The sequence below is a fragment of the Primulina eburnea genome, chromosome 1 (genome assembly GCF_022965805.1).
Source record: "Primulina eburnea isolate SZY01 chromosome 1, ASM2296580v1, whole genome shotgun sequence".
Lineage (NCBI taxonomy): Eukaryota > Viridiplantae > Streptophyta > Magnoliopsida > Lamiales > Gesneriaceae > Primulina > Primulina eburnea.
Window position 1 is genome coordinate 62,868,472 of NC_133101.1, and position 26,071 is coordinate 62,894,542.

At 35.3% G+C, this 26,071-nt stretch overlaps 2 protein-coding genes across 9 annotated transcripts; both read left to right on the forward strand.

Annotated features, from left to right (window-relative positions):
* Window positions 1–229: 229 nt before the first annotated feature.
* Window positions 230–6,452, forward strand: LOC140839335 (uncharacterized). Of its 5 annotated transcripts, none has more exons than XM_073205969.1 (9): window positions 230–1,165; window positions 3,128–3,239; window positions 3,899–4,060; window positions 4,157–4,262; window positions 4,405–4,608; window positions 4,891–5,056; window positions 5,455–5,780; window positions 5,956–6,045; window positions 6,149–6,452. In XM_073205969.1, exons 2-9 carry the CDS (start codon window positions 3,225–3,227, stop codon window positions 6,217–6,219), a joined length of 1,140 nt encoding a protein of 379 aa, XP_073062070.1. In that variant the 5' UTR covers window positions 230–1,165; window positions 3,128–3,224; the 3' UTR covers window positions 6,220–6,452. The 5 variants fall into 5 exon arrangements, with proteins under 5 accessions (XP_073062070.1, XP_073062076.1, XP_073062091.1 ...); XM_073205975.1 differs by lacking the exon at window positions 230–1,165 and adding an exon at window positions 1,348–1,372; XM_073205990.1 differs by lacking the exon at window positions 230–1,165 and adding an exon at window positions 3,661–3,763 and having other exon boundaries at window positions 6,149–6,451.
* Window positions 6,453–7,622: 1,170 nt separating this feature from the next.
* On the forward strand, window positions 7,623–24,110 carry LOC140839359 (ATP-dependent DNA helicase At3g02060, chloroplastic). 4 transcript variants are annotated; one of them, XM_073206027.1, is made up of 17 exons: window positions 7,623–7,891; window positions 8,047–8,443; window positions 8,870–9,095; window positions 9,390–9,635; window positions 9,884–10,018; window positions 12,116–12,240; window positions 12,611–12,750; window positions 12,842–12,912; window positions 13,851–14,012; window positions 19,856–19,942; window positions 20,077–20,250; window positions 20,376–20,420; window positions 21,761–22,117; window positions 22,467–22,832; window positions 23,068–23,288; window positions 23,442–23,484; window positions 23,748–24,110. In XM_073206027.1, exons 1-14 carry the CDS (start codon window positions 7,672–7,674, stop codon window positions 22,566–22,568), a joined length of 2,487 nt encoding a protein of 828 aa, XP_073062128.1. In that variant the 5' UTR covers window positions 7,623–7,671; the 3' UTR covers window positions 22,569–22,832; window positions 23,068–23,288; window positions 23,442–23,484; window positions 23,748–24,110. The 4 variants fall into 4 exon arrangements, with proteins under 4 accessions (XP_073062128.1, XP_073062120.1, XP_073062113.1 ...); XM_073206019.1 differs by lacking the exon at window positions 23,442–23,484 and having other exon boundaries at window positions 23,044–23,288; XM_073206012.1 differs by lacking the exon at window positions 23,442–23,484.
* Window positions 24,111–26,071: the final 1,961 nt, after the last annotated feature.

Here is a 26,071-nt window from a genome sequence, read left to right on the forward strand (position 1 = left end):
TTAAAAATATTTCACTATTGAATTTTAAATGTCTAAAATATTACCAAATATCAAATACTTTTAATCATTAATTGATGGATCAAATCGATTTATACATGAAAGATTGTATCACGAGTTCAACAAATCATTTAATCAATGTATTATTGCTTCAATTATCAACTTCCAATTCTAATCTACTGCCAGTCTTGTTATTTTTTTAAGCCCAAATCCAATTTCTCGATTTATTCTGAAAAACTAATACGATGGAGCTCGTTCACGACAGATTTCATCGTCGGCTCACCTGATGAACATTTTGTGCAAAAGTTAAGCTTTTATTTATTTTGTACGTTGATGATATATGTGGTGGCCTTTGTAGACAAGCTTCACTGAAGGATCCAGACCGAAGCGAAGCCACAGGTGGTACCTCAGTGTATGGGAAATTCATATCAGTACCTGCAACACGTCGAATTGATTTCATCGAAAAGAGATCACTGTCAAAAAGCAAGTCTCCGGAGAAGCCGATGGAATAGGAACGGCTGTTTGGAGAATTTTTTTTGTTTTATGAACAGGGGATTGACTTGGGAAGGGTTAAACTCAAGGAGCACGCATAGATGATTAATTTCTGCTTCACTAAATTAGATCTTCGTTGGACACACTTGCCAACATTTTAATCACTCACATTATTTGGGCACAGATTATGTGGCACAGTGCAGATTTTTGGTCACTTTCTCTCTCTCTCACTGAGTTTTTTTAAATAAAATTCTCTCTCTCCATTCTCCATGTCAAACTTATCACTATACGAACACGCGCCACCCTCGCCAGTGACAGCAACTACAAAACCATAATAAAACGTCTCACAAGATTCACCACAGCCACCATTTTTACCGAAAGCAAATCCTTCATGATTCTAACCAACTTCACTATGAGGAGAAATTCTCAGTTGCTCCCCTGCTATTTGACCCTATGTTGCCAATTTTCTTTCTCTTCAGGAATATAAGCATAAGTTTTCTTGGTTTTCGCAATGCAAGCTGAAGCAAACACAGTAAAGAGTTCTTGAACTCTTACTTCTCATGTTTAAATTTTAGTCCGAATCTGCTACTTTACTTTACTGGTGTTGGATAATTTGTCGATATAATCCTAAAGATGGGATCTTTTTGAGCAGTTGAAGTTCAAGCTACTTAAAAAGGTACTTTCTTGATTTTTTTTAAATCCACGTGGGTCTATGTTTTGGTTTCATAATAATGATAATTGTGCTTTTAAAACTGTAGATCTTTTCTACTATTTAAGTCATAGTGGATGTGGGAATTCTTAGATTTGGATGGATGTATATTTATGGCTTAAAATTAAAATATATGGGGGTAATTTTGCACCTGATGATGGACATCTGCAAAAGGTTGAAAATTTGGTGTTTTCAGTTATGTAAGAGAATAATTTTTGGTTTTTGGGTTTTTCTCCCCCCGAATTATCATTCTTGCTTCAAACTTGTGGTGTGCTACTGCCTTGATTTGATTAAAGTATTTAGAATATTAATGGCCTCTTCTTGTTATAAAGTATAAATCTCGGTGCTAAACATTGTCTCTATTGTTGATTTATCAGTAAATTGTATCTGCTAAATGTATGGTCTTTCATGATGAACTGTTTGAAGGTAGTAAAAGGCCGGAAGTTTGTGCGTGCCTGTTCTGGTTATTGGGACTGAATAAGCTCTCTTGGTTTCTAGCGGAGTAATTTTAGTTGATACATTTTACCCCATAGTAGGGAGCCGGCCACCACACGACTAGACCCTCTCCCCCTCCACTACTGCTCATGGCTAATAAGATGTGCGGAGCGGAGACTAAGTTATTTTGTTTTAGAATTTTGACTCTCTACATTGTGTAAACGATGGCTGTTTGGAGCTTGTGAATACAGTGCTGATGTTGATTGCGTATATCTGCAATCTCTTTCTGAATGGGTTTATCAGACAAGATTTATGTGGTGAATTAAGTTCCTGAGTATTTTGGATTTGAAACTCAAATGAAATGCAGGGATCAGATGGATTTTTGCTAAGACGATATACAGTGTCCTTGTGAAGGGAAAATACTGAATTTGTATCGCAGTAATTGATGGTGACTTTGGACTTCCTTGAGTTTGCTGTGGAGCATGTATCATTGATTACCCTTGACTTGGGGGTAAAAAAAATGACTCGCTCTCCTATTTCGGAATTGAAGACCCCTTCTACCTTATTGTAGCTTACTTAGATCAATACCGAAGAGTCTTTACTCTGTAGTGTTTAGCGTGGATAGAATAATAATTTGAATCCTATACTTGCAGTTAAAAATTAACTTCAGTGGAATGAGGCTGCTATAGTTTGTAACCCTCATCTTTTTCGACAACCATTTTATTTTGATGGCAAACGACCAGCTTTTGATACACACTATGCATTATTACTCGTCTTTTTCGACAACCATTTAATATTGATGGGAAATGACCAGCTTTTGATACACACGGTTATGTAATGTAGTCTCTAGAATCTGATTGATAGATATGATAAATGTCAAGAATTTTTAATTAATAGAATAACATGCCTGGTGGTAGATTATAGGAAACTGGACTAATTGTCACCTTCAGTCAGCCCTAATTTTTTGTTCATCCTCTCTCTCTCTCTCTAACGTCACAAGTGGTTGTATGTGCTGAAAATGAGTAACTAAAACCATCTTCTAGAGATTGGAAATTATGATCCTTCAACTCTTTTGCTCACAATGGATTGCATAGGCTTAACGCAGCATAGCACTTAGATGACCTGTAACACGTGTTTCACAGCGCTATGTACAACTTTATATCACTATTATAATAACTGACCGCTTGATTTTCTAGGTCATGATACTTGCTTGTTGCATATTGATTTTTGGTTGTAACATGCATTATTTTTGAAATGGTCTTAAAAGAGAGAGAATTTTTATGCCAAATTTATGCTCAACACCATTGATTTGTCATATGATTGGTTTATTAGGCTAATGAACTATGTGTCCCTAATCCTGCAAAACTAAAAACGATTATATGTCAAATAAACTCCATACCGAAAGATGAATATTCAGTTCTCAGTCCTTAGATATGTACTTGTAAGTTGTAATCCCATCTTAATACAGTCTTTGTAACACATTATTTCTTTCAGGTGAAGAAGTGCTTCAGTTTACAGTGGGTAAAATTAAATAACCTTGAGAGATACAAAAGCTTCATGGAGAGCCATTATCTACTGGCTTTTAGATAAAATGAAGAGCACTCAGGTTACTCTTACATTTGAAACCTCCTTTATGTTTTCTAATGGATAACATTATCTTTTCCTAAATGTAATTGAAGTTGATTCTTTTTTGAAGGAGAATAACCTCAGGTTGCGACAGTTGAATTTTTGTTTTTGCTTCCTGGTTTGAAACTGTCGATATGCATTGCCTTTTTTTGTACATTCTTCCTGGAAATTGCAGCATAGTTTTTGCATCGGGAAACTTTCCATTTATTCTTGATATCAATTTGGAAAGGAGAAAAAGAAAAGAAAGTTGAGATGCAAAGGTTAATTGTACATATTTAGTTAGAACTGGATAATACTGGCAATTTCATTGTTTGTTTGTTTTTTTCTTCTTTGTGATGGCACATCCATTTCCAGTTTTGTTGATCGTAGCAAATGGATATCGTGTTTACCATGTGATCCAGTTTTCTTCTTGAAGTCTAATAACCAGGCAAACATTGAATGCAAAATGGTTGTTTGAAGCTATAAATTGCCTATAAATGGAGATTTTGCATCAAGAAAGGTTAGGTATGGAGTTAACTGTGTATAACTGGAAACATGTTAAGCTTTGTTTCATTCTGAATGTCAATTTTTTAAGATCCTTGAAATCATGACCGTTTAGTCTGCCTTTGTCTTTTGACTGACTCAAAGAACCTTATACAGGACTCACCAAACACTCAGGACATAAAGCCTACTAATCTTGTTTTAAATGATAGCCAAAGTGAACATCCAAACAATGCCACCGAGACTCCTGTAACAGACTCAGCCTCGGTTTCAGTATTAAGCAATGACAAGAGAAAAGTGTCCCGTGAGGATATAGAACTTGTAAGCCAATTATAATTTTTTCAACCCATTTTCTTTTATGTGACAAATTTCATGCCGTGACTATCTGTTTTAATTGATTTAATCTATGTACTACAGGTTCAGAATTTGATAGAAAGATGTCTCCAGTTATATATGAATAGAGATGAGGTGGTGAAGACCCTACTTAATCGTGCCCGGATAGATCCTGGATTCACCTCTTTAGGTAGTTGTCTTTCTGTTGTGATAGAAACCCTTCTGTCAACCACGCACGATGATTTTGACATGTATTTCCTTCATAATGCAAGGATGTTTTCAGTATTATTAATCTGTTTTTATGTGCATTGTTCCGTCCATTCCACAAATAGTATGGCAGAAACTAGAAGAAGAAAATGCTGAATTTTTCCGGGCCTACTATATAAGGCTGAAATTGAAGAAGCAAATCATCTCATTTAACCACTTGCTTGAGCATCAGTATCATCTGATGAGGTATCAAGTGCCTCCTAAGGTCCCCTTGGTTCCTGCACAGAATGGAATTCATCCAATGCACAATGGAATCCATCCAATGCCCGGTTAGACTCACCTTTTAGTTCTTTATTCACTTGTTAATTTTTCTGTTCTCTAGTTCATGTCTCTAGAATCAAGCTTCTCAGTAATACTTCCAAGTATTGGTGGTCAGAATTTTAAAGTATCTGTAGTTGACTTCTCTCTCTCTCTCTGAATTGAAGAAAGAAGCAGAGTAAAGAACACGGCCAGGATAATACTTGTCCAGATGTTTACATAATCTTATTTAATGGTGTTTTTTTTTTATATATATTAGCATCAATATTCAATGGTACTTCTTTGCAGTGCAGTCAACAACTTACCTATGGGATACCCAGTCATGCAGCAGCCTCCAGTTCGTGCTACAGGGCAACCTCATATTGATCCCATGGGCTTTCCCACACCCAACTGTCACATTGTCAACGGAATTCCAGCTCCAGGAAATTATCTTCCGATGCGGATGAATTCTGGAAATGAGTGAGGATTCTCTTTTACTTAGTTATTCTGGACTCATTTTTCTGTTTAATTTTTTATCAGCAAGAGAAATTTTACAGCCATGAGTGAGTCCACCTATTTCCTCGACTCACTTTTACTGATATACTTGTTTTTTCATGTTTGGTCGTATATATATTTATTTAATTGCTGGTTCTTTTTTGGTTTTGATTGGTAGACATATGTTTTTATCTGCGTAAGTGTCCAAATGATAGCTGCCATGAATGGGGGAGACTTCTTTGTGATGAAAGTAACTTTTAAACTTGAAGGGAGAGAGAAAAGTTAGCATCAGACAAAATTTTGATACTAATGTTATTTTGGATTATACCTTTCACTAATTATCTAACCTAATCTTTGTGCTTATGAATGAATTTTCATTGCAGAATGGCGATCGACAATACTGCAGCTAATGTATCGTCTGTTATGCCACCAAACAATGGGATCTCATCTATGTCAGATTTGCCTGCTAGCCCCACTTCAGTGGCATCAAGTAGCCATTTTCCCTTTACTGCATCGGAAATATCAGGCATGGCCGTGGATACTTCAACCCTTGATACGGCTTTCACGACAGACATGGCTGGTTCGGTGGGACTGCAGCTTTCCCAAGATAGTGGAGCTGGGAATTCCAGAGATTCACTCAGATCCTTGGCTCAGATTCCATGGAATTTTAGCCTTTCGGACCTAACTGCAGATTTGTCAAACTTGGGAGGTAATTCTAATCTAATCAAACCTTTTTACGTGTGAATTTATTCGTATTGTTTGTAACAAGATTTGATGCTCATATGTCACATTAACTAAAAAGCATGCAAGCTAGGGTTTATATACCTGCTATACATGTCAGCTGCATATTTTCTTGAAAATTCCTACCATTTATTAAATTGCAGACTTGGGAGCTCTCGGAAATTATCCTGGATCGCCATTTTTGCCTTCTGATTCAGATATCCTACTTGATTCTCCGGAACAAGAGGATATAGGTAATGCTTCATGTTTTTGCTTCACTTATGTCTTGTGCTGACTAATAAATGCAATGCTTGTGTTTTTGAATTTCTTTTCTCTCGTGTTCTGGGATTCTTTCAGTCGAGGAGTTCTTCGTTGATTCGGATTCCATCCCCGAGCAATGCCAACGATCCGATGAAGATAAACCGTAGCCTCATGTGAGAAGAAAACATACATCTATCTCCATGAAGCTTTGTTCTAAATTTAGTCTTAGATTGAGGCCATGTACAATGATAATAACTAAATAAGAAAATGTGTATTATCTATATCAGCCATTTAGCTAATACAGGCGCATCCCTCGCTTTAGTACGTACTATCCCGTACTCTTTGATTTATGTGAACATCTTTAAAATAAAAGATCTTACCATGTTGTATTAATAATTCCATTCCGTATCCCTGTCATATTGTTTATTTAAAGCGATAATATTTAGATGCTAATGATTCGTGCTTAATTAACATTTTCGAGATAATTCGATGTTTTTTTGTACATAATTAACATCTTTATCTTGTTCCCATCGGAAATAAATCGAAGATTTACAACTTGGGCGCTCGAACTCAAGAAATTGTTGATGCAGTAGCTTGTGACAACATTTATTATTACTAGCATATGGTACGTGCGTATTTTTAAAACCAAAAGAGGGCAATTTTCATTTTCTATTTTACATACAAAAGTATAATTTTTACAATATTCCCAATACAAATAATATGTTACAACTACTGACTATTAAATATGAATTAAAAATTATTTAGACCGCTGTTTGGGTATGTGATTTAATTTCGTACGTATAAAACGATACACCCATGTTGCAACCAATCGTAATATATGTTATATGTGTATACAAATATCATGAAATGATTAACTAATAAAATTTTACTCTGCTTTTTAGTTAACTTAATTTTATGCCAAATTAAAGTGCTGATTAACTTAGTAATATTTTCTTTCATGCTATCCTAACAATATGCTCTTTATTATCATTAAATTCAAAAAATCTATAGTCCGACGCCATTTATTCATTTTGATTGATGGATGTAGTTTATCATGATTTATCTAATGAATAGATTGGTTTGTTTCAAAAAAAAAAGTCTTTTCAGAGTTTGTAGTATTGCTGGTGCAATCAAATTAATTTGCTAAATTTGGTATCTTTTCATTTTTTTTTTCAAAATTTTCACTTTATTCTTATTCTTATGATTGCTAATATTGTTAAGCATTAAAATTATGATAATATAATAATGATGAATAATTGGTCATGAACAAATATGAGATATATCAAAGCCACCAATGCATCTAGTGAGGGAATAATTTGATTGTGAATATTTGGTGTAGTAATAATGGGCAGACTGAGTTTCAATTTGAATCATCTGATTTTTAGATAATGTTTGCAAGAATTTATTTTTAAGTGTTTTTGAAATGTTTAGAAATTTTAATGGGCTGGGTCTTGATTTACAAACCCCTGTCAAGTATTCAAGTGTGCTACTTGGGCTTGGGCCCGGTTTAATGGGCTTTTGATGTGATCGGAATGGACTTATCCTCAATGGATATCATCATCACGTGGCTGATTTTTTTTAGCATCGGATAATAATAACGAACTTGGCTGGCCACTGCAATGGCGACGGCGGCTTATTGTCAAACAGTGGGAGCATCCGCCTTCCGGTCGAGGAATCGCTCACAGCCGCCGGTGACCTCAATGTTACATTGCCATTCTAATTGTAGAGTTATCAGCATCTGCGGCTGTTTGCGCTTCACCACTTCAGCTGTCACTTTGGGATATCTCTGCTATACCTCTTCTGGTAAAAGAAAGTTGAGTTCCATCACATGTTTTTCAGGTAACGTAAATGCACTCAGTCCTTCGAATGCCCCACGAGGGGTTCAATCCAACATTTGGTCTTTCAACTCCACAGTTGTTTCGTTTTCTCTGGCATCTTTGTACTTTGCCCGTTTGTCATCCGATTATGTTAGTTATGTATTTCTGTTCCATCAGAGGAGGGTGGTGACGCCATCTCTCTGCTTAACGAGAGGATTCGGCGGGAGCACAGCAAGAGAGATTTCCCATCTTCTAGGCCATCCGTGGAGTCCGAGGAGGCCGACAAGTATATTCAGCTGGTGAAAGAGCAGCAGCAGAGGGGTTTGCAGAAGCTCAAGGGGGGCAATGCAAACGGGACTGGAGATGCCTTCAGTTACAAGGTCAATCCACATTCCCTCCATTATGGCGATTATGTCGTGCACAAGAGAGTTGGCATTGGACGATTTGTGGGGGTTAAATTTGATGTTCCAAATGGTTCCTTGGACCCAATTGAGTATGTTTACATAGAGTTCGCAGACGGAATGGCCAAGCTTCCTGTTCGGCAGGCATCTCGTGTGCTCTACCGCTACAATTTGTAGGTGGTTCAGATCCCTTCTCCCCTCTCTGTTTGTAAATCCTCAATTTAATCTCCCCGCTAAAAAATTGATTGGCAAGCACTAGTTGTGCGTTATTTGTTTCTGATGATTACGTTTGAATTAAATTCAAAATCACATTTGGTGATTCTCGGTTGACTCAGACTCATTCTGTGTTTTGTCATAGCTAAATGATGCTATAATCTTCTCTAATATTTACTTTCAAAACAGTACTCGATGGAGTTCAAGATTTAGAAGAAAATGTTGCTTTTTATTCATGTCACCCTTCCTTGTCCAATAACATCCTTTGATATTGCTTGAAAAATTAAGTTAGCAAGTGTTTCCTAGCATCGATGACATTAGCAAGGATAAGGCAAATTTGACCTACCAATTGTTACGCCCTTTAACTTTTTTTCCTCTGCTAACAGACCAAGCGAAACACAAAAACCAAGGACTTTAAGCAAATTGAACGATACCAGTGCATGGGAAAGGAGAAGGATAAAGGGAAAAGTTGCGGTTCAGAAAATGGTTGTTGACCTGATGGAGTTGTACTTGCATAGATTGAAACAGAAGCGGCCTCCCTACCCTAAAAGTTCTGCCATGTCTGAGTTTGCATCTCAGTTTCAATTTGAGCCAACTCCAGACCAAAAACAGGTACTAACTCTCTTTTTCTTTGTTCATTTCCAAATTCACTAATTTTTAACTTGAAAGGAATCCATTTAGTAGAGGTTTTAGCATTTTTACTCGAGATAATTCATTCTCAGATCCAGTCATTTCTTCTCTAACCAAGTCAATGCTTTGTTATATTCTTGGATAATATTTATATGAAATCCCTCATTACTTTGCATCAGTTCATTTTTCAACCCAATTAATTTAATATTCACATTTACACTTGTGGCTGTTGTTGTTTAATGTTCATTTATCTCATAATTCAGATTCTTTTTTTAGGCTTTCATGGATGTGGAGAGGGATTTGACAGAGAAAGAAACCCCCATGGATAGACTGATTTGCGGGGATGTTGGTTTTGGTAAAACTGAAGTTGCACTGCGTGCCATATTTTGCGTGGTCTCGGCTGACAAGCAAGCTATGATTTTAGCGCCAACCATAGTTCTTGCCAAACAACATTTTGATGTTATTTCAGAGAGGTTTTCCAGTTATCCTGATATCAAAATTGGACTCTTAAGTAGGTTTCAGGTATGATCGAACAGTGTCCTTCCTGCCGGTTTTCAATCTACCCCTGGGATATGATATTTGACTTTATGCCCTGTTCCCCTTTAATATATGCAGATTTCTTCATACGTTTCTTCCTAATTTTCCATCCATGTTCATGTTTTATCATAAATATTCTGCATCAATAATTCGTTTTTGTGTGATCAAATGATTTTTTGATGCGTTAATAGCAATATTTTAACATCTTCAATTCTGTCATCTTGAACATGCAGACCAAGTTGGAAAAAGAGGCTCATTTAAATATGATCAAATGTGGTGATCTAGACATTATTGTCGGTACTCACTCGCTACTGGGAAATCGTGTTGTTTATAGTAACCTAGGGTTGCTTGTTGTTGATGAGGAGCAGGTTTGTCTACTTCTATTTCTTTTACAGATATTCATCCACCGGATTCCTCACATTTGTCATTGTGTGTGCTTTAATTCTTGAATGAAATTAAGTTTCCTATCAAAAAAAAAAAAATTCTTGAATGAAATAAATCCCTTCAATATTGTTTGAGTTGCCAAATGAGTGGAAATCCATTCTGCTAGAGTTGTATGAGGTTTAGTTTTTATTTTTATGATTGGATGGTCGGCTTACTTAAGCTTGCATTCTAAAGGATTTCTATCTTTTTCGTATTCATATCCTTTTTAAATCCCTAAAATAAATATACGTTTCAGTAACAAGCTACCCTACACCTGCAGTATTGACTGTATCTGAACTGTTCATGGAAAAAAAAAAGTGAGCATCCAGCTGTTAGCATCTTCTTCAAAGGTCAAACATTTCTGAATTACTCAATAAAATCACCATGGACCAGCTTTCCAAAACTATGAATCAACGGCGGAAAGTGTATTCTAGGGATATGCTTCTCCACATTATCTGTTGGAAATTTTTTGGAATGTTTTGTGATGTTGGTTGAGCTTATTTCACACATGCTTGTTATATTTCTCTGCAGTGTCTCAGATCTACAAATTTAGGAAAGGAATTTCATGAACTTTTGGTTTTTTGACTATTGCAAACTAATCAAAGTTATTATGCCTGTGAAATACTATACTTTTATCAGCTTTCCACTTCAGTACTAGTGCTTTGTTAGGATGAAGGAATTTAAATTACGTATATGATTACTTTAGATTGCCAACTTTATTACTTCGAATTTCCGGTAGACCAATTTCTTTAGTGACCAAACCAGATTTCAAAAGCTTAGATTTGAATATTTGTGAACAGAACATGGACCTAGTTGAATCGAAAGGTTTGATGCATATGAGTCTCCTGCTTCATATGCTTGTTGCTTGATTTACGAATCAAAACCCTTCTTGTAGGAAGTTTAATGATGCTTGATTTTGCTATATTTAAATTGGTCTTACATAATGTGTGAGATTGTGTCACATAAAAAATAGATGTTTATAAGTATTTATTGGATTCATGTAAAAGCCACAACTATGAGTGTATGACTGAGTATTGCCTAAATTTTAAACGACATGTTCCCAGTAAAAGAACTTCTGTCACCAGCCATAGAAGCTTGAAATTTAGATTACTGTGTCATGACTGAGAGTCTGAGACTCACCATTCTCTCCTCTAGTCCCACGTTTATATTTAGACTTATCTGCTAACTAAACCCAAATTTGAAGTGCAGAGCAAACACATCAAGGTCCGATACCACTCGTCCTCTGCAGACTCTCGAACATTCTCGATAGTAATAAGGATTTTAATACCTCTTTTACGCTATGTACACAAACATAGATACACATCCTCTCGTAATCTTTAATATTACACGTTTCCTTATGTACCTTAATGAAGAGACATTGTTGCGTGCACTGTATACCCGAACGTAAGACATTCTGTAACATCCCTCAATCAAACTCCAAAAATAAAAGTCAAATTCGGAAGATGCATCCAACTTAATGTCTGTCCTGTGAAGGGTAAAATCAACATGTCCAATTCTTTGCTGTTATTTCTATCTACTATTGCGCCATTATATGGATTTTCATGTAAGTCATGCATATTCACCGTCATCTTTCTCTACATTTGAAAGTCTATTTTGGTGATGGTTTTTTTTTAAAACATAAATTTCATTTGTTTATCTACGAGTTGCATCCCATATACATCAAAAGACATTAGCTGTTGGTCGGTATGTGTGTATATCATACACCAAAAAGACATTAGCTATCTATTGGTATATGGGTATATCACGTACGAGATTAGCAAGAGAGTTGTTCACATCATTAAAGTACTCGGTGTAACCAGAAGAAGAGAAAACGTGAAATCTTTTTCTTCAAGTAACCATTGTTTGGTTATAATTCTCAACTGTTGTATTTTTTCTATTAATTTTTTTTAAAGCATTACCAACGTGAAATCTCTTTCTTCAACTAACCATTGTTTGGTTATAATTCTCACAGCTGTTGGATTTTTTCTATTAATTTTTTTTAAAGCATTACCAACCTGCTTGTATGCCATTTTTGTGTCCAGAGATTTGGAGTAAAACAGAAAGAAAGGATCGCCTCATTCAAAAGTTCAGTTGATGTGCTCACGCTTTCGGCAACACCTATTCCGAGAACACTTTATTTAGCATTAACTGGGTTTCGTGATGCCAGGTACTTGCTCAAAATGATAGCATGTGATGTCTCCTAGCATTTATCTTTTCTATGGGATGAATGCAGTGCTAGGATAAGATTATGGCACATTAATTTGTGGTAATCAAGGAAAGAGTAAGAAACAAGCATTTTTACGAAGATGGATAATTTTTTTCACCTTATTGTATTATTAACCATTATTGTATTATTAACCAATTAAATTATGCAACATAGAGAACTTGGGTATCCATAGTTGCCAATAGAGAAAATTTAAGTGATTACTAGCTTGTTTGACATCCCTATAACTCTTGATTGCTCATATATGCCTTTTTAGAATTTCATCTTATGTATTAAGCCTTTTCCCTCTCATTTTCTCTTTTCTCACTAGCAGTTTAATATTAACACCACCTCCAGAGAGGGTCCCAATACGAACCCATCTTTTTGCATTCACGAAAGAAAAAGTGATAGCCGCTATCAAGTATGAGCTGGACCGTGGTGGCCAGGTTTTTTATGTTTTGCCTCGTATTAAAGGTAACCTCAATATAGACCTTTCCCTGTATTGCATAAACACATGTTTTCACATAGCACCATGGACAATCATAAGTTTGTGCACCATTTACAGGGCTTGAAATGGTTATGGAATTTCTGGAAGAACATTTTCCTCATATTGAAATAGCAATAGCTCATGGAAAGGTATTCTCCTTTTATGTTTTATTATATTGGGCTCCAAATACCATCCAAATTTTGTCTTTGAATGTATGACTCGCATCTGGGACCAAATGAAGTGTTATGCGAGAGTTTATAAAATATTTGGTTGATGCCATATATGGTTAAAGTCGGAACTAACCATCAGGCCAAAAAATTCCTTGAAAGTTTATCCTAGATTTCACATTTTTGGTGAGTGTGCATTCACTGTAGAGATGTGGTAATGATGATACTTTTAGTTTGTTGAAAAAAGTGATGCTTAGTGGATCTGATGATTGTTGCTGGAGGATCATGGTTAAAGTTGCAATTATAGCCAAACTGACCTTGTCAATCACACTATGCAGACTTGGGACAGAAAAGTTGAGCAATGAATTATGGCTGATACATCACTTTCAGTAAATCAGTTTACTTTTATGCTAGGAAGATTTCCTGAGCAGCCAAGTTGTATTGTATGAGTGATGATGGGAAGATGTAACTGAACAAAGAATGATTTAAAAATTATATTTATTTATTTAGAAGGTATCTGATGTAGTGTCAAAAATCATATTATGATAGGTGTTATAGGAAGGAGCGGTTTTTTTCATGAATGTGAGGTGATTAAAGTTGTGTATGATGTAGTAGTAATTACAATAGTCAACTTGTGGGTGGTAATACAAAAAGTTACTTCACCCATTTTTACCATTAGTATTAGATGAAATACTAAGGGGTGTACTTCACTATAAGCTCTGGTATTTGTTGTGAGTTGTGACATAGTCTTCTTTGATGAGTGAAACTATGGAGGCAAACCTTCAAGATTTTTTTAAAAAAAACTACATGGGTGAATTGGCTTTAATGCATAGTTCTGCCATTTTGTTGATGAAACGTACTGGGTTAAAAGTGTTGTGACTTGTTTAAATTTTCTTCATGTAATTTTTTCCCCTTTTCAGCAAAATTCAAGACAGCTTGAGGACACCATGGAAAAGTTTTGCCTTGGATGCATCAAGATTTTGATATGCACAAATATAGTTGAAAGTGGACTTGACATTCAAAATGCAAACACCATTATAATCCAGGAAGTTCAGCAATTTGGCCTTGCACAATTGTATCAGGTGTTGCTTAAACTCTCTTCATTTTTTCTCTACACTCTCTTGAAATTTCAAGCAGATAGAATTTAGGATGTGGATGAATGGTTGAAATTTTATTATGTTAGAGAGCATTATGTTTTCCACCCCAACAAAAAGCTGCATCAATGCACCCTTTTATTTGTTCATTTTTGTCTACTTTTTATGTTAATTTGTTTTATGCTTTATGCAAGTGTTTTGTTTTTAACCTTTCTTTGGTTCCAGAACTTAGATGCGAAAACAACAGAATGACGGAATAAGCTAACAGAGAGAAAAGCGTTAGAGAGAGAAAAATTTGAAAATGCTCCCTCTCATCCCTATCGTTCAATCAACCGGCTCCTCCCTTCTTCCAACCAGCCCCTTCACCTACTGAGCTTTGTCGATCAAACTGTTTCCAACTCACCGGCGACGGCCGGTGGCCGACGGCGACTTTCATTTCAGCGTCGTCATTTCAGCTACGCTTCTCGCCCGTGGATCTGTGTTCGGGTCTCTTGTTTGTCATATATCCAATCATTCTACATTCCCCGAAATAACGATGAGAGAACATTACCGTAAGGCTATGGCTTTAGAGGTCAGAATAGAACAAAAACTATTTCTAATTTCACTGGGTAAGAGGGGAGAATCTATTTGCGTTACGGAAAGGACTCGAAATGCGAGTTACACGCTGGAAATCGGTCGGGAAAATGCCCACTGGTTGAGGAAAATTATGGGCGAACATATTACCAACCCTAAAACGCAGATTACGTTCAACAGAATCAGAAAGGGGGAAGTAGTTTTATCAGTGCAAAAGTTTACCAACACACGAGGAAGCTACCTTGAAGTCTCCAAAACTGAACGGTCCGGTAAGAAGCAGAGAATTATAATTCCAAGTGGAATATTTGAGAAAGGCTGGAAATCCCTGGTCTTCTTTGTCGGCAAAATTCTTAATAGCGGCATAAGGGAAGGAGCAAATCATATGAATGGCTACCAAAAATATCGTCAACCTTTGCTAAGTGATAAGACAAATCCAAGGCCTAACGAACCAGAGAAGATCGATGCAGATAAAGAATTTAGACAGTGCTCAATCAAAGATTGGAACAAAGCACTGATTGTCACGAAAGATTGCGTTAATAATTCCTGGGAAATGGTAAAATCAGCAATTGGTAAGGCGGTTGATATGAAGATTGAGATTTTCCCGTTCAAGGCAAATCAAGCATTATGGTGGCCATCCAGGACAGAAGACTTCGAATTTTATCTGAGACTTGGGAAGTGCTTTTTGGATAAGGGTATTTGCTTGACTTTTCAACAGGGAAGGAGTGATTCCAATACCAAAGAGAAACAGACCAGAGGTCGTCCCTCAAGATTCTTTCAGGGACGAACAAGATGATACATGGGAGGACAGAGATTTTCAAGTGGATCAAAGTAGTGGCTCGGAAGAAGACAGCGACTCAAACGATATGGGCACTCACATGTCAATAAGTTCTGATTCAACGACACATACCGGATTGGGGTTGGAGGACATAGGCGATCTCTTTGCATCACCTGCGGCTAAGGTACACATCAAAATCAATTCTTCTCAATCTCATTCTTCCGAAAAATCACTTCCTCCTTCGGTTTTTCTTATTAATTCTGGGGTGGGGAGGGATTTAGAGGTCGAGAGAGGTTTAGTTGTTGGTGACATGTCGGGTATGTCAGACAAAAATTTCCACGAGGTTGATAGGGGAAGTGGAGGGATGGTTTTGTCCGAAAATGTTGGAGTGATCGACTGTTTGGAATTAATGGGAGTCTAAAAGACGGAGATTGGGGTTGAATTGCAAAAGGAAGGATGTTGTCCAGTGGGAGAAAAACGTTTCAAATGAAAATTGTTTCTTGGAATATAAGAGGTGGGGGGTCGGTAACGAGACGAGGTTTCATTCGAGAATTGTTACGGAAGGAGAAACCAGACTTGGCTATTCTCCAAGAAACAAAAAAAGAGTTGATTGATAGGAGATTTATATCAAGCGTGTGGAAATCAAGGTTTGTTGATTGGGTTCATTTACCATCCACTGGATCATCGGGTGGTATTTTGGTTATGTGGGACCCAAGAGTTGTTTCAGTAACAGACAATCTGATTGGGGAGTTTACTGTCTCGATATGCATAGACAAAAATATGGACTTAGACAGCTGGTGGTTTACGGCCGTATATGGCCCATACTCACCAAAAAATCGACAAAATTTCTGGGATGAATTGGCTGGGTTGAGAGTTCTGTGTGGGGAAAGGTGGTGTTTGGGAGGGGATTTCAATGTTGTGCGATATTTGGTGGAGAAATTTAATAGCCACACACAAACCACAAGCATGGCGGGCTTTGATATGTTGATACAAGAGTTGGAATTATGTGATCCTCCACTGACAAATGCAAAATATACGTGGTCAAATTTGCGGTCTACGCCTATTTGTAGTAGGCTTGATAGATTCTTGTTCATGCGAGGATGGGTCGATTTATTTCCATTTCACAAACAATCTGTTTTGCCTCGAATTACCTCGGATCACTTTCCAATTGTGCTGGAAACACAGAAACTTAAATGGGGGCCTTGTCCATTCAGATTTGAGAATATGTGGTTGCAACATAAAGGGTTCACACGTAAATTTGATTGCTGGTGGAATAACACTCATGTTCAAGGATGGGAAGGTTATAAGTTCATGAGAAGCTAAAGGTGATTAAGGAAGAGATCAAAGTATGGAACGTCGAGGAGTTTGGGAAGATTGAGATGAAGGAAGCAGATTATCGCAACAGAATTACGACATTAGATGAAATGGAGAGTGAGGGGAGGATTACTGCGGATGGGGTGGCTGAAAGAGTGGAAACAAAATGTGAATTGGAGGAGTTGTTGTGCCAACGCAATCGAATGTTTCATCAAAAGGCTAAAATTAATTGGTTAAAAGAAGGAGATCGTAACACAAAATTTTTTCCCTCGTTGCTAAATCACAAGAAGACAAAGGCGATGATTACCAAATTAGAGATGGATGATGGAAGAGTGATAGAGGATGAGGGTCAAATTGTTCAAGTCGTCGTGGATTATTTCAAAGCATTGTACAGCAAAAGACCATTGAATAGATTTGGGATTGATGGAGTGGTATGGGGAAATATTGATGACAACATGAGAGAGGAGTTGGAAAAATCTTTTTCAGTAGACGAGGTTAAGAAGGCGGTTTTTGATTGTGATAGATGCAAAGCACCCGGGCCCGATGGTTATACTTTGGCTCTTTACCAAGATTGCTGGGAAACGGTGAAGAGCGACTTAATGAGAGTCTTCGAAGAATTCCATGATGGGGGGGTCATAAATGGCTTGACAAATGAAACATACATATGCTTGATACCAAAGAAAAATGACTCGTTGAAGGTGAAAGATTTTAGACCTATAAGTCTCACAACAAGCTTATACAAGATAGTTGCAAAAGTTTTGGCTAGAAGGTTGAAAAAAGTGTTATCAAAAACACTTTCAGAAACTCAAAATGCATTTACCGAGGGGAAGCAAATTTTGGATTGTTGTTTAATTGCGAATGAGTTGGTGGAAGAGGGTAGGAAGAAAAAGAAAAAAGGTTGGGTTCTGAAAATTGATTTCCAAAAAGCTTATGATAATGTCGAATGGGATTTTCTCGATTTTGTATTACAAAAAAAGGGGTTTGGGGAAAAATGGAGAAGTTGGATAAGAGGATGTGTGTCAAATGTATCGTCTTCAATTATGATCAATGGGAGACCGAGGGGGAAATTTAAAGCGTATCGTGGACTTAGACAGGGAGATCCGTTATCACTTTTTTTGTTTAACATGGTTGTCGATGTTTTGGGAAGATTGGTTGACAAAGCAAAGGAAGGAAACTTGATAAGAGGATATGAAGTGGGCCGAGAGAAGGTTGAGGTCTCACACATACAGTTTGCGGATGATACTTTGTTCTTTGTGAAGACGGAGGAACACATAAGGTTTCTGGTAATGATTTTGAAAGTTTTTTGTGATATGTCAGGTTTGAGGATTAATTGGGACAAGAGTGCGTTATTGGGTTTAAACCAAGAGGTTGTGGATGAGGAAGATTTAGCCACTGAAATTGGGTGCCGAAAGGAAAATTGGCCGATAAAATATTTGGGAGTCCCTCTAGGGGGTAATCCAATGAAGTCTTCATTCTGGGAGCCTATTATGATTAAGGTTTCTAGGAAATTGTCTACTTGGAAAAAGGCGTTCTTGTCAAAAGGAGGTAGATTGACTCTTATTGCTTCGGTTTTGACAGCTTTGCCGATATATTACTTGTCTCTTTTTAAGATACCCAAAGGAGTGGCGGGGGAGATGGAGAAAGTCATGAGAAATTTTTTGTGGGATGGAAATGAGGGAGATTCACATTGTCATATGGTGAGATGGGAAAGAGTATGCCGACCGAAGGAAAAAGGAGGATTGGGCATTGGGAATTTGTGCTTGCGGAACATGTCTTTAATGGGGAAATGGTGGTGGAGATTCAATGTGGAAAATGATACGCTATGGAAAAAAATAATAAAGAGTAAGTATGGGTTACAAGAAAATGGGTGGGATGCGGGGATGGCTAAGAATGTGACTTTTAGATGCCCGTGGAAGTTTATTTCAGCGTCATACCCGACTTATCACCGACTTACTAAACTAGTGGTTCGAGGGGGGAATAGAATAAGGTTTTGGGAGGATATTTGGTTGGGGGTGTCATCTCTCAAAGTTTTGTTTCATTCTTTATTTCAGTTATCTTTGTGCCATAATTATTCCGTCTCTCATTTTGCTGTAATTGATTCTTCTTCAAATTCAATATCTTGGGATTTTCGCTTTCGAAGATCTCTCCGCGAAGACGAGATCAATCAATTAACTTCGCTTTTGGGCATTTTGGAAGGTGTGAGATTGGTGGTAGGAGTTGATGATTTTAAAAAGTGGGAAGGGGATAATTCTGGGATTTTCACTGTCAAATCTTTCTACAATTCTTTTTTCAAAGATACTACTATCTCAGATCGTTTCAATTTCTACAATATCATTTGGAAAACATGTATTCCCTCGAAAATTCAGATTTTCTCTTGGACAGCTATCCTTTCGAAGTTACCGACAGCCGAGGTAATGCAAAAGAGATTAACTACTTGGTCACTTTCACCAAACTGGTGTGTGTTGTGCCGTAAGCATGAGGAAACACAAGATCATTTGTTCGTTCATTGCAAATTCACTTATGCTTTGTGGGCAAGGGCTTTAAAAGAATTGAATTTGGTTTGGGTTGTACCAAAGACAACACAAGACTTGTTTCAGACTGATTTGGGCCGAATGCTTGGCAAAAAAGGGAAAATTTTCTGGAAAATGGTGATTCATGGAATTACTTGGCATGTGTGGTTGGAGAGAAACAGGAGAATTTTCCAAGATCTTGACGAAACTTCAGAAGAATGTTGGGGGAAAATAAAATTCAATACAGCAAATTGGATTAGACTAGATAAAAATTTTCATGGATTGTCTATTTCTGATATTCTGAGAGATTGGTATTATGTGTATTGCTAGAAGTTTTAGAGGTTACGATTAGTGGACCTCTAGTCCGCTTAATGTAATATGGATTTATCATTATTAATAAAATATTGTTTCCTATCAAAAAAAAAGAACTTAGATGCTCTCACGTTAAAATCCACCCAGCGCGATAACTGCTAATGAAAACTATTTAAAAGCAGGATACAATGTTTAGTTTCTTGTTAATCTGACATATACTTTAACATTCAGTTTCATAGTGTGTTTTCTCAGTATATACTGAGCAAAATAGTTCTGCACTTGTTCATGATATTGTATCATTTGTAGTGTTTTGCATACATACCTTGAAAGTTCCTTTGATCTTCCAGTTGCGTGGACGGGTGGGCCGAGCAGATAAGGAGGCTCATGCGTTCTTATTTTACCCGGATAAGTCATTGCTTTCTGATCAGGCACTTGTATGTCCATCTTCATGCTTCAGTTAATACCAATGCAACAATGCAGTTTTTTCCATCATATCGATACTTTATCCATATATAATCCGATAGAACACGTTCTTCTATGCTTTAAAAATTGATTTTTGATGCTTCAGGAAAGGCTTTCTGCACTTGAAGATTACCGGGATCTTGGCCAAGGTTTTCACCTTGCAGAAAGAGATATGGCAATTAGAGGTTTTGGTAACATCTTTGGTGAACAACAAACTGGGGATGTCGTGAATGTGGGGATTGATCTTTTCTTTGAAATGCTTTTTGAAAGCCTATCCAAGGTTTGTTAAGGCATGCTGTGTCAATTGAAAAAATTATGTATTACGCTTTCTCAAATATTGCATCTTAAACCATCACTGTTGACTCACTATTTTTCTCCAATCACAGACTATTTTTTTCCCTGCAGGTTGATGAACATCGTGTGGTTCCTGTATCTTTCCAATCTGTGCAGGTAGTACTCTCTTTTGACTACACACATCAAAATATTATTTTTGCTGTACCTTTTAGCAAGTTGTATTAGTGCTAAGCAAACAAAACACTTTTATCGCTTTGGAGGCATCTTTAATTGTTGTTTATATAAAGGGATAATTTTTTTCAATCACTTCTCTCTTGTCATCGGTGGACATTCCTTTTGCCTTGGGAAGTCAAATATATTGAATTTAAAATAATTTTAATATCTAAAAAATTTAAAAACTTTGTTGTTGTATTTAATTCAATTCAATTTAATTGTTTATTTTTATAACTAATTAAATCACTCTTTCATTTGTGCGCGTCAAGAAATAATGTAGTATCCTTTAAAATAGTCGATAATGCATTGAAGTTTAGTATTGCTTAGGATAATCAACAATGTCCTTTCTTTCACTGGAGACCGTTCTGTTATAATTCATTTTTATATGCTTCATTAGAATTGGCTTCATACTTTTTCTCCTGCTTACCTTGATACCTTGAAGAATTTAAAGTAAATGAATTCCAGGACAAGAAATTTAATCTCTAATGCATTTTTTTAATATATATAGTTCAAAGTGATGCTTTAATTTCGTTCTCATGTGTGAGTGTTCAGTTTCAGCAAGGGTGTGACCACATCAGTTTTGGGTTCTAGAATTATGCTTTGTCGGTTGTCCAATGTGTTTCTTTTTCCGAAGTGTTTCAGAGCAATGTAGTGAACTGTGTTTGTATCCTTGAAGTGAGATTCTAATCAGTAAGTTGCAATGAGTTAATTTGGGTTATTGTCGGATTAATGTAAAAAATTTGGTTATAGCACTAAAATGTCTGCATGAAGTCTGACATTATTTTATAAATAAAGAAATCATAATTGAAAAAAACCGATCTGCAATGTTTGATATTTTATCAACTATTTTTTAACTTGTTCAAAGGATAGGATTTCATGCACAATTCCAAGTGACTTGCATTGTATTGTTAAATCTCACAGCGGCTGAGATGATTAGGGGCATCGGGAAGGAAAACCTAGAAATGTGTAAAATACCCATGTGATTGAGCCACACATGATCACGTTTCGGATCAAATAAAAGCTGATTTTTTTAGGGGCCTATTGATTTAGTTTATTCGATTCTGCTTCTGTTCTACACGTGATCTACTTTATTATTTTTCTTGCTTGTGATCTGGTCACCACATCGACAAAAAGAAGTGTTGCCTTGAAAGCAATTTCATGTGATTTGGAATATTTGTATTCCTTTTCTGGTATTTGTTTCTTTGTATCTCTTTCACGACTAGCAGAATATATGACTTGACTCTGGGATTCACCATGATTCCATCATCCTTGACACATTGCAGTTCGATATGAATTTAAGTCATCATCTCCCTTCAGAATACATCAATTATCTTGAGAATCCCCTGGAAACAATCAAGGAAGCTGAGAAAGCTGCAGAGAAAGACATGTGGGAGCTCGTTCAGTTTACTGAAAATCTGCGCCGCCAATATGGAAAAGAGCCTTATTCCATGGAAATTCTATTAAAGAAGCTATATGTCAGGAGAATGTCCGCAGATTTGGGAATCACTAATGTATATGCTTCAGGGAAGATGGTCTGCATGAAAACGAACATGAGTGAAAAGGTTTTCGGGTTGATAAGAGATTCTATGGTGTCTGAAATACACCGAAATTCTCTTATTTACGAGGATGGGTCAATCAAGGTATGTACATTTTTTAAGGAATAAGCTATTCACTAATGAAGGATTACTGATAGAAGTTGAATCCTCAGGATCTCAAGGTTTGTTGTTTGTGTTATGTGAAAAGGTTTGTTTGGTCATTTTTTTATAGGAGAAATGTATGGTGTACTATTGTTGCCTGTTGCCAGTCACAAATTAATACTGTCTGTCTAGGTTCCATTTTGAAGTTGTCTTGTGCATTAATTTGTTTTCCGTTTCACAAATTTGCACATGTTTCTTGCATGATAACTTGGTGAGAACGTCAGTGCTGACCTGCTATGTCACCATCCACAAGTCTTATGCCTTTTCATATCTTTAATTTCATGTGGTGTAGGCTGGACTACTTTTGGAACTACCAAAAGAACAATTGCTAAACTGGATCTTCCAGTGCTTCGCTGAACTCTATGCTTCACTACCGGCCCTGATCAAATATTAGCATTATAATTTTGCATGATCTCATCTTAGGACAAGTGTCACAATATATTCTGTGAGATAGTTCAATATGGTGGATCCCAGAAATGAATCGAGGACCTATCGCTCTTACCAAAGCTCAAGTTCGGTGTGACAAGATGCTTTTTGTGGTCTCAACTGGCAAACAAGCTATGATTTTAGCACTGACAATTCTTCTAGTTTTTTATGTTTTCTCAGAATCATGTACCAAAGATCAAAATATCAAAATTGGGACTCTTGCAGGTTTCAGGTATGATTGAGCCATGTTTGCTCATTGTGAATCTACTGTAAGCATATGATAGTTGAACTTCTCCCCTATTCCCCTTCAACATCTCCAGATTTCCTTTCATGTTTCTTCCTATTTTTGCTATCCAAACTCGTATTTTATATCGTATATTTTGCATCAAGTTTTAATATAATTTGTCCTGAGCGTTTTTCTAAACACATTTTTATGTGATCAGAATATGTTTTTGATGAATTAATAGTGATATCCAAACATCTTTACTGCGGGATCTCGTCTGTGGGAAAGTGGGTAATTGGAGCCTTCGTAGACAATATCAGAAGCCTGGCCATCAACTTTGGAACTAACCATCTTGACTTGGGCCTCAACAAGTTATATTAGGCTGTCCAGTTGGCTTCATAGATTGTTTGCTTACCAAGCGCAATAGATTCATGTCCATCTCTAGAAGAGGTTCGCAATGAACAGGTGATATTACATGTGCGCTAATGATTTTTTCATTTTTTTTGGAAGTAGAAGGATATAAGTTAACTTGTTTGTCCTTGTTTTGTGAAAGAGCTTTTGTTTTACCATTAAATTTAAAATACACAGTAAGTTAACTATACATTTGAAAAAATGCAGTTGTAAAGTATTTGAACTTACTGAATGAAACAGAGCCAATTTGGTTAGTACATGTTTTTTATGCAAGTGTGATGGTTTATCAGTGATCAGTTTACTGCCCGTTAAACAAAGAAAATTGTTGATTGGAGCATTCATAAGCTAAGAAAGGAGATATACGTCTTTTGCAAGAAATATTTCCTGGAAAGTTAGCTTTTGTCATTGAATTTTTGGTTAATCAGTTAAATAAAGGATGAAGATATGTGTCATTACTCTGTCTGCATTAACTAGCGCGTTGCTTTATAAGTCATTACCAATGTTCATGCATAGGGTCGACTCAGAACAATGTCGGACGTGGGATACCTGCTTTACACAAGCAGCATGTCATCAGCATCACAGGAAAAATGATGGAGATGTCTCTAAAAGAGGCAGACGATAGACTGCATTATGCATTGACAAAACAGAAGGGCAATCCGCAAGTATTACTGGAGACTGTAATGATGCCAATTGTTGTTTCTATATTCTTGAGGTTTTTGTACTGATCAGAACTCAATTAACCTGGGCATCTGGATCCTATGCCTCCTATTTTTCATGATCTGGTCTCGAGCTATCTCCGTACATAAACTACCCAAATTTACTCGATTCTCAGTAAATATGTTGACCTACTTGGCTCTATTACCCCTTTTTCTTTTACTAGCAAGAAGCACGTGCGATGCACGTGTATATTAATTATTTAATAAAAATTAAACTTTGATTTTTTAAAAATAATTTGAATCATTTTTTTTATTTATATTGTTTTGATAGAATAAGATTCACAAAACACGCTTTTAGTAAAACACATTTTTTCTTATTTTTACTTTAGTATAAATAGTTTCTTTTCTTCCTTTGAATATTATTTTGGAAGCTCATTTCTCTCTGTAAGTCGAATAATGAAACATCTCCATTTTATGAGAAAAGTTCTTATGAGTCTTAACATATTGGTTTAGTCTTTTGTCATATTAGACGAATAAATTAATTAAGAACTTATATACCTTACTTTCAAAATTGTTTCTCAAATTAAAATTCAAGCAATTGATTTTATGTTATATAATAAAATTATAATGAGAATAATATATAGAACGAATTGAACTGAATTTTTTTTTTGAAAATATATATCTAAGCACCACGTATAAATTATAACAACATAAAAATCAACCAAATTATAGAATTTATAAATGCATAAATAATAATTTATATAAGTGAAACACATTAAGGACAAATAATTATCAATTTAAAATATTTGTGACTAACTCATCAAAATATTATCAAAACTAATGATATAATAATATTGATAATAAAATATAACCTATAATATTCAATTTAAATATTATTTAATCTCCTACAGAATTTTTTACCTTTTGCTTTAGAATTATATATCATAGATAAGTTAATTTTCATATATATTAGTTAATAAATAATTTTTTAAAAAGTATATAATTTATATTTTTCATTAAGCCATCAATTACAATTATTTATATATATATATATATATATATATATATATATATATATATATATATATTTGTATGTGTAGTGATTGTATATTGTTGGGATAAGAAAAAAAATATACATTATTCTTTTAAAAATATTTGCTTTTTAAATTTGTTTTCAATCGTTTTTAGGTGGTTGAAAGATTTTCTCAAATGGTTAGAATATGAAACATCTCTATTTTCTGAGAAAAGTTCTTATGAGTCTTAACATATTGGTTTAGTCTTTTGTCATATTAGACGAATAAATTAATTAAAAACTTATATATCTTACTTTCAAAATTGTTTCTCAAATTAAAATTCAAGCAATTGATTTTATGTTATATAATAAATTATAATGAGAATAATATATAGAACGAATTGAACTGATTTTTTTTCAACGGGGATTTTATATATGTTCGAAGAAAAACACTCATACTCCTTTCTTCCTTTGTAGGAAGGATTCCACTAAAAGTCTTGTCTGATATATAATTTTTTTAAAAAAATTACTACTAAAATATTTAAAATTCTTATTATATAGCTAACTCTCTTAATTTTTCTATCAGATCCATATTTTATGATATTATTAGTATATTAACATTCATGATTATTGATATAAATTATACTAAATAATTTATTAAATTACTACTTTCCATTCTTAGATAAAAAATCATAAAATATATTATTATTAAATATAATATTATTATATTATTATATACTTATCATGTTATTGTACAATTGCATATGTAATTATTTTTTTCTGATATCTTCTTGTGATACTATGATTTATTATTAATTAGAAACTCCACTAAAATATAATTACAAAATTGCATTAAAATCATAAAATAACATGTAGAAAGAAAACTAAAAGGATAAAATATTTAAAGTTGGTATAAAGTTGAAATATTTGAGAAAATTAATATAGGAGTTATTTCGAAGTGATATTACAATCAATGTATATTGCAGTGATGATTAATTAGCATTTGTTAGACTATTAATTATATATTATATGGACTAATTAGGCTACTAATTAATTATATATTAGGTAGAATAAATAAAAAAATTTGATATTTAATTTTTACACTTACAACAATTAGAAATTTACAAATATATCTTTATTGAATCTAAGATTTGTGTTGATGAGGAGGT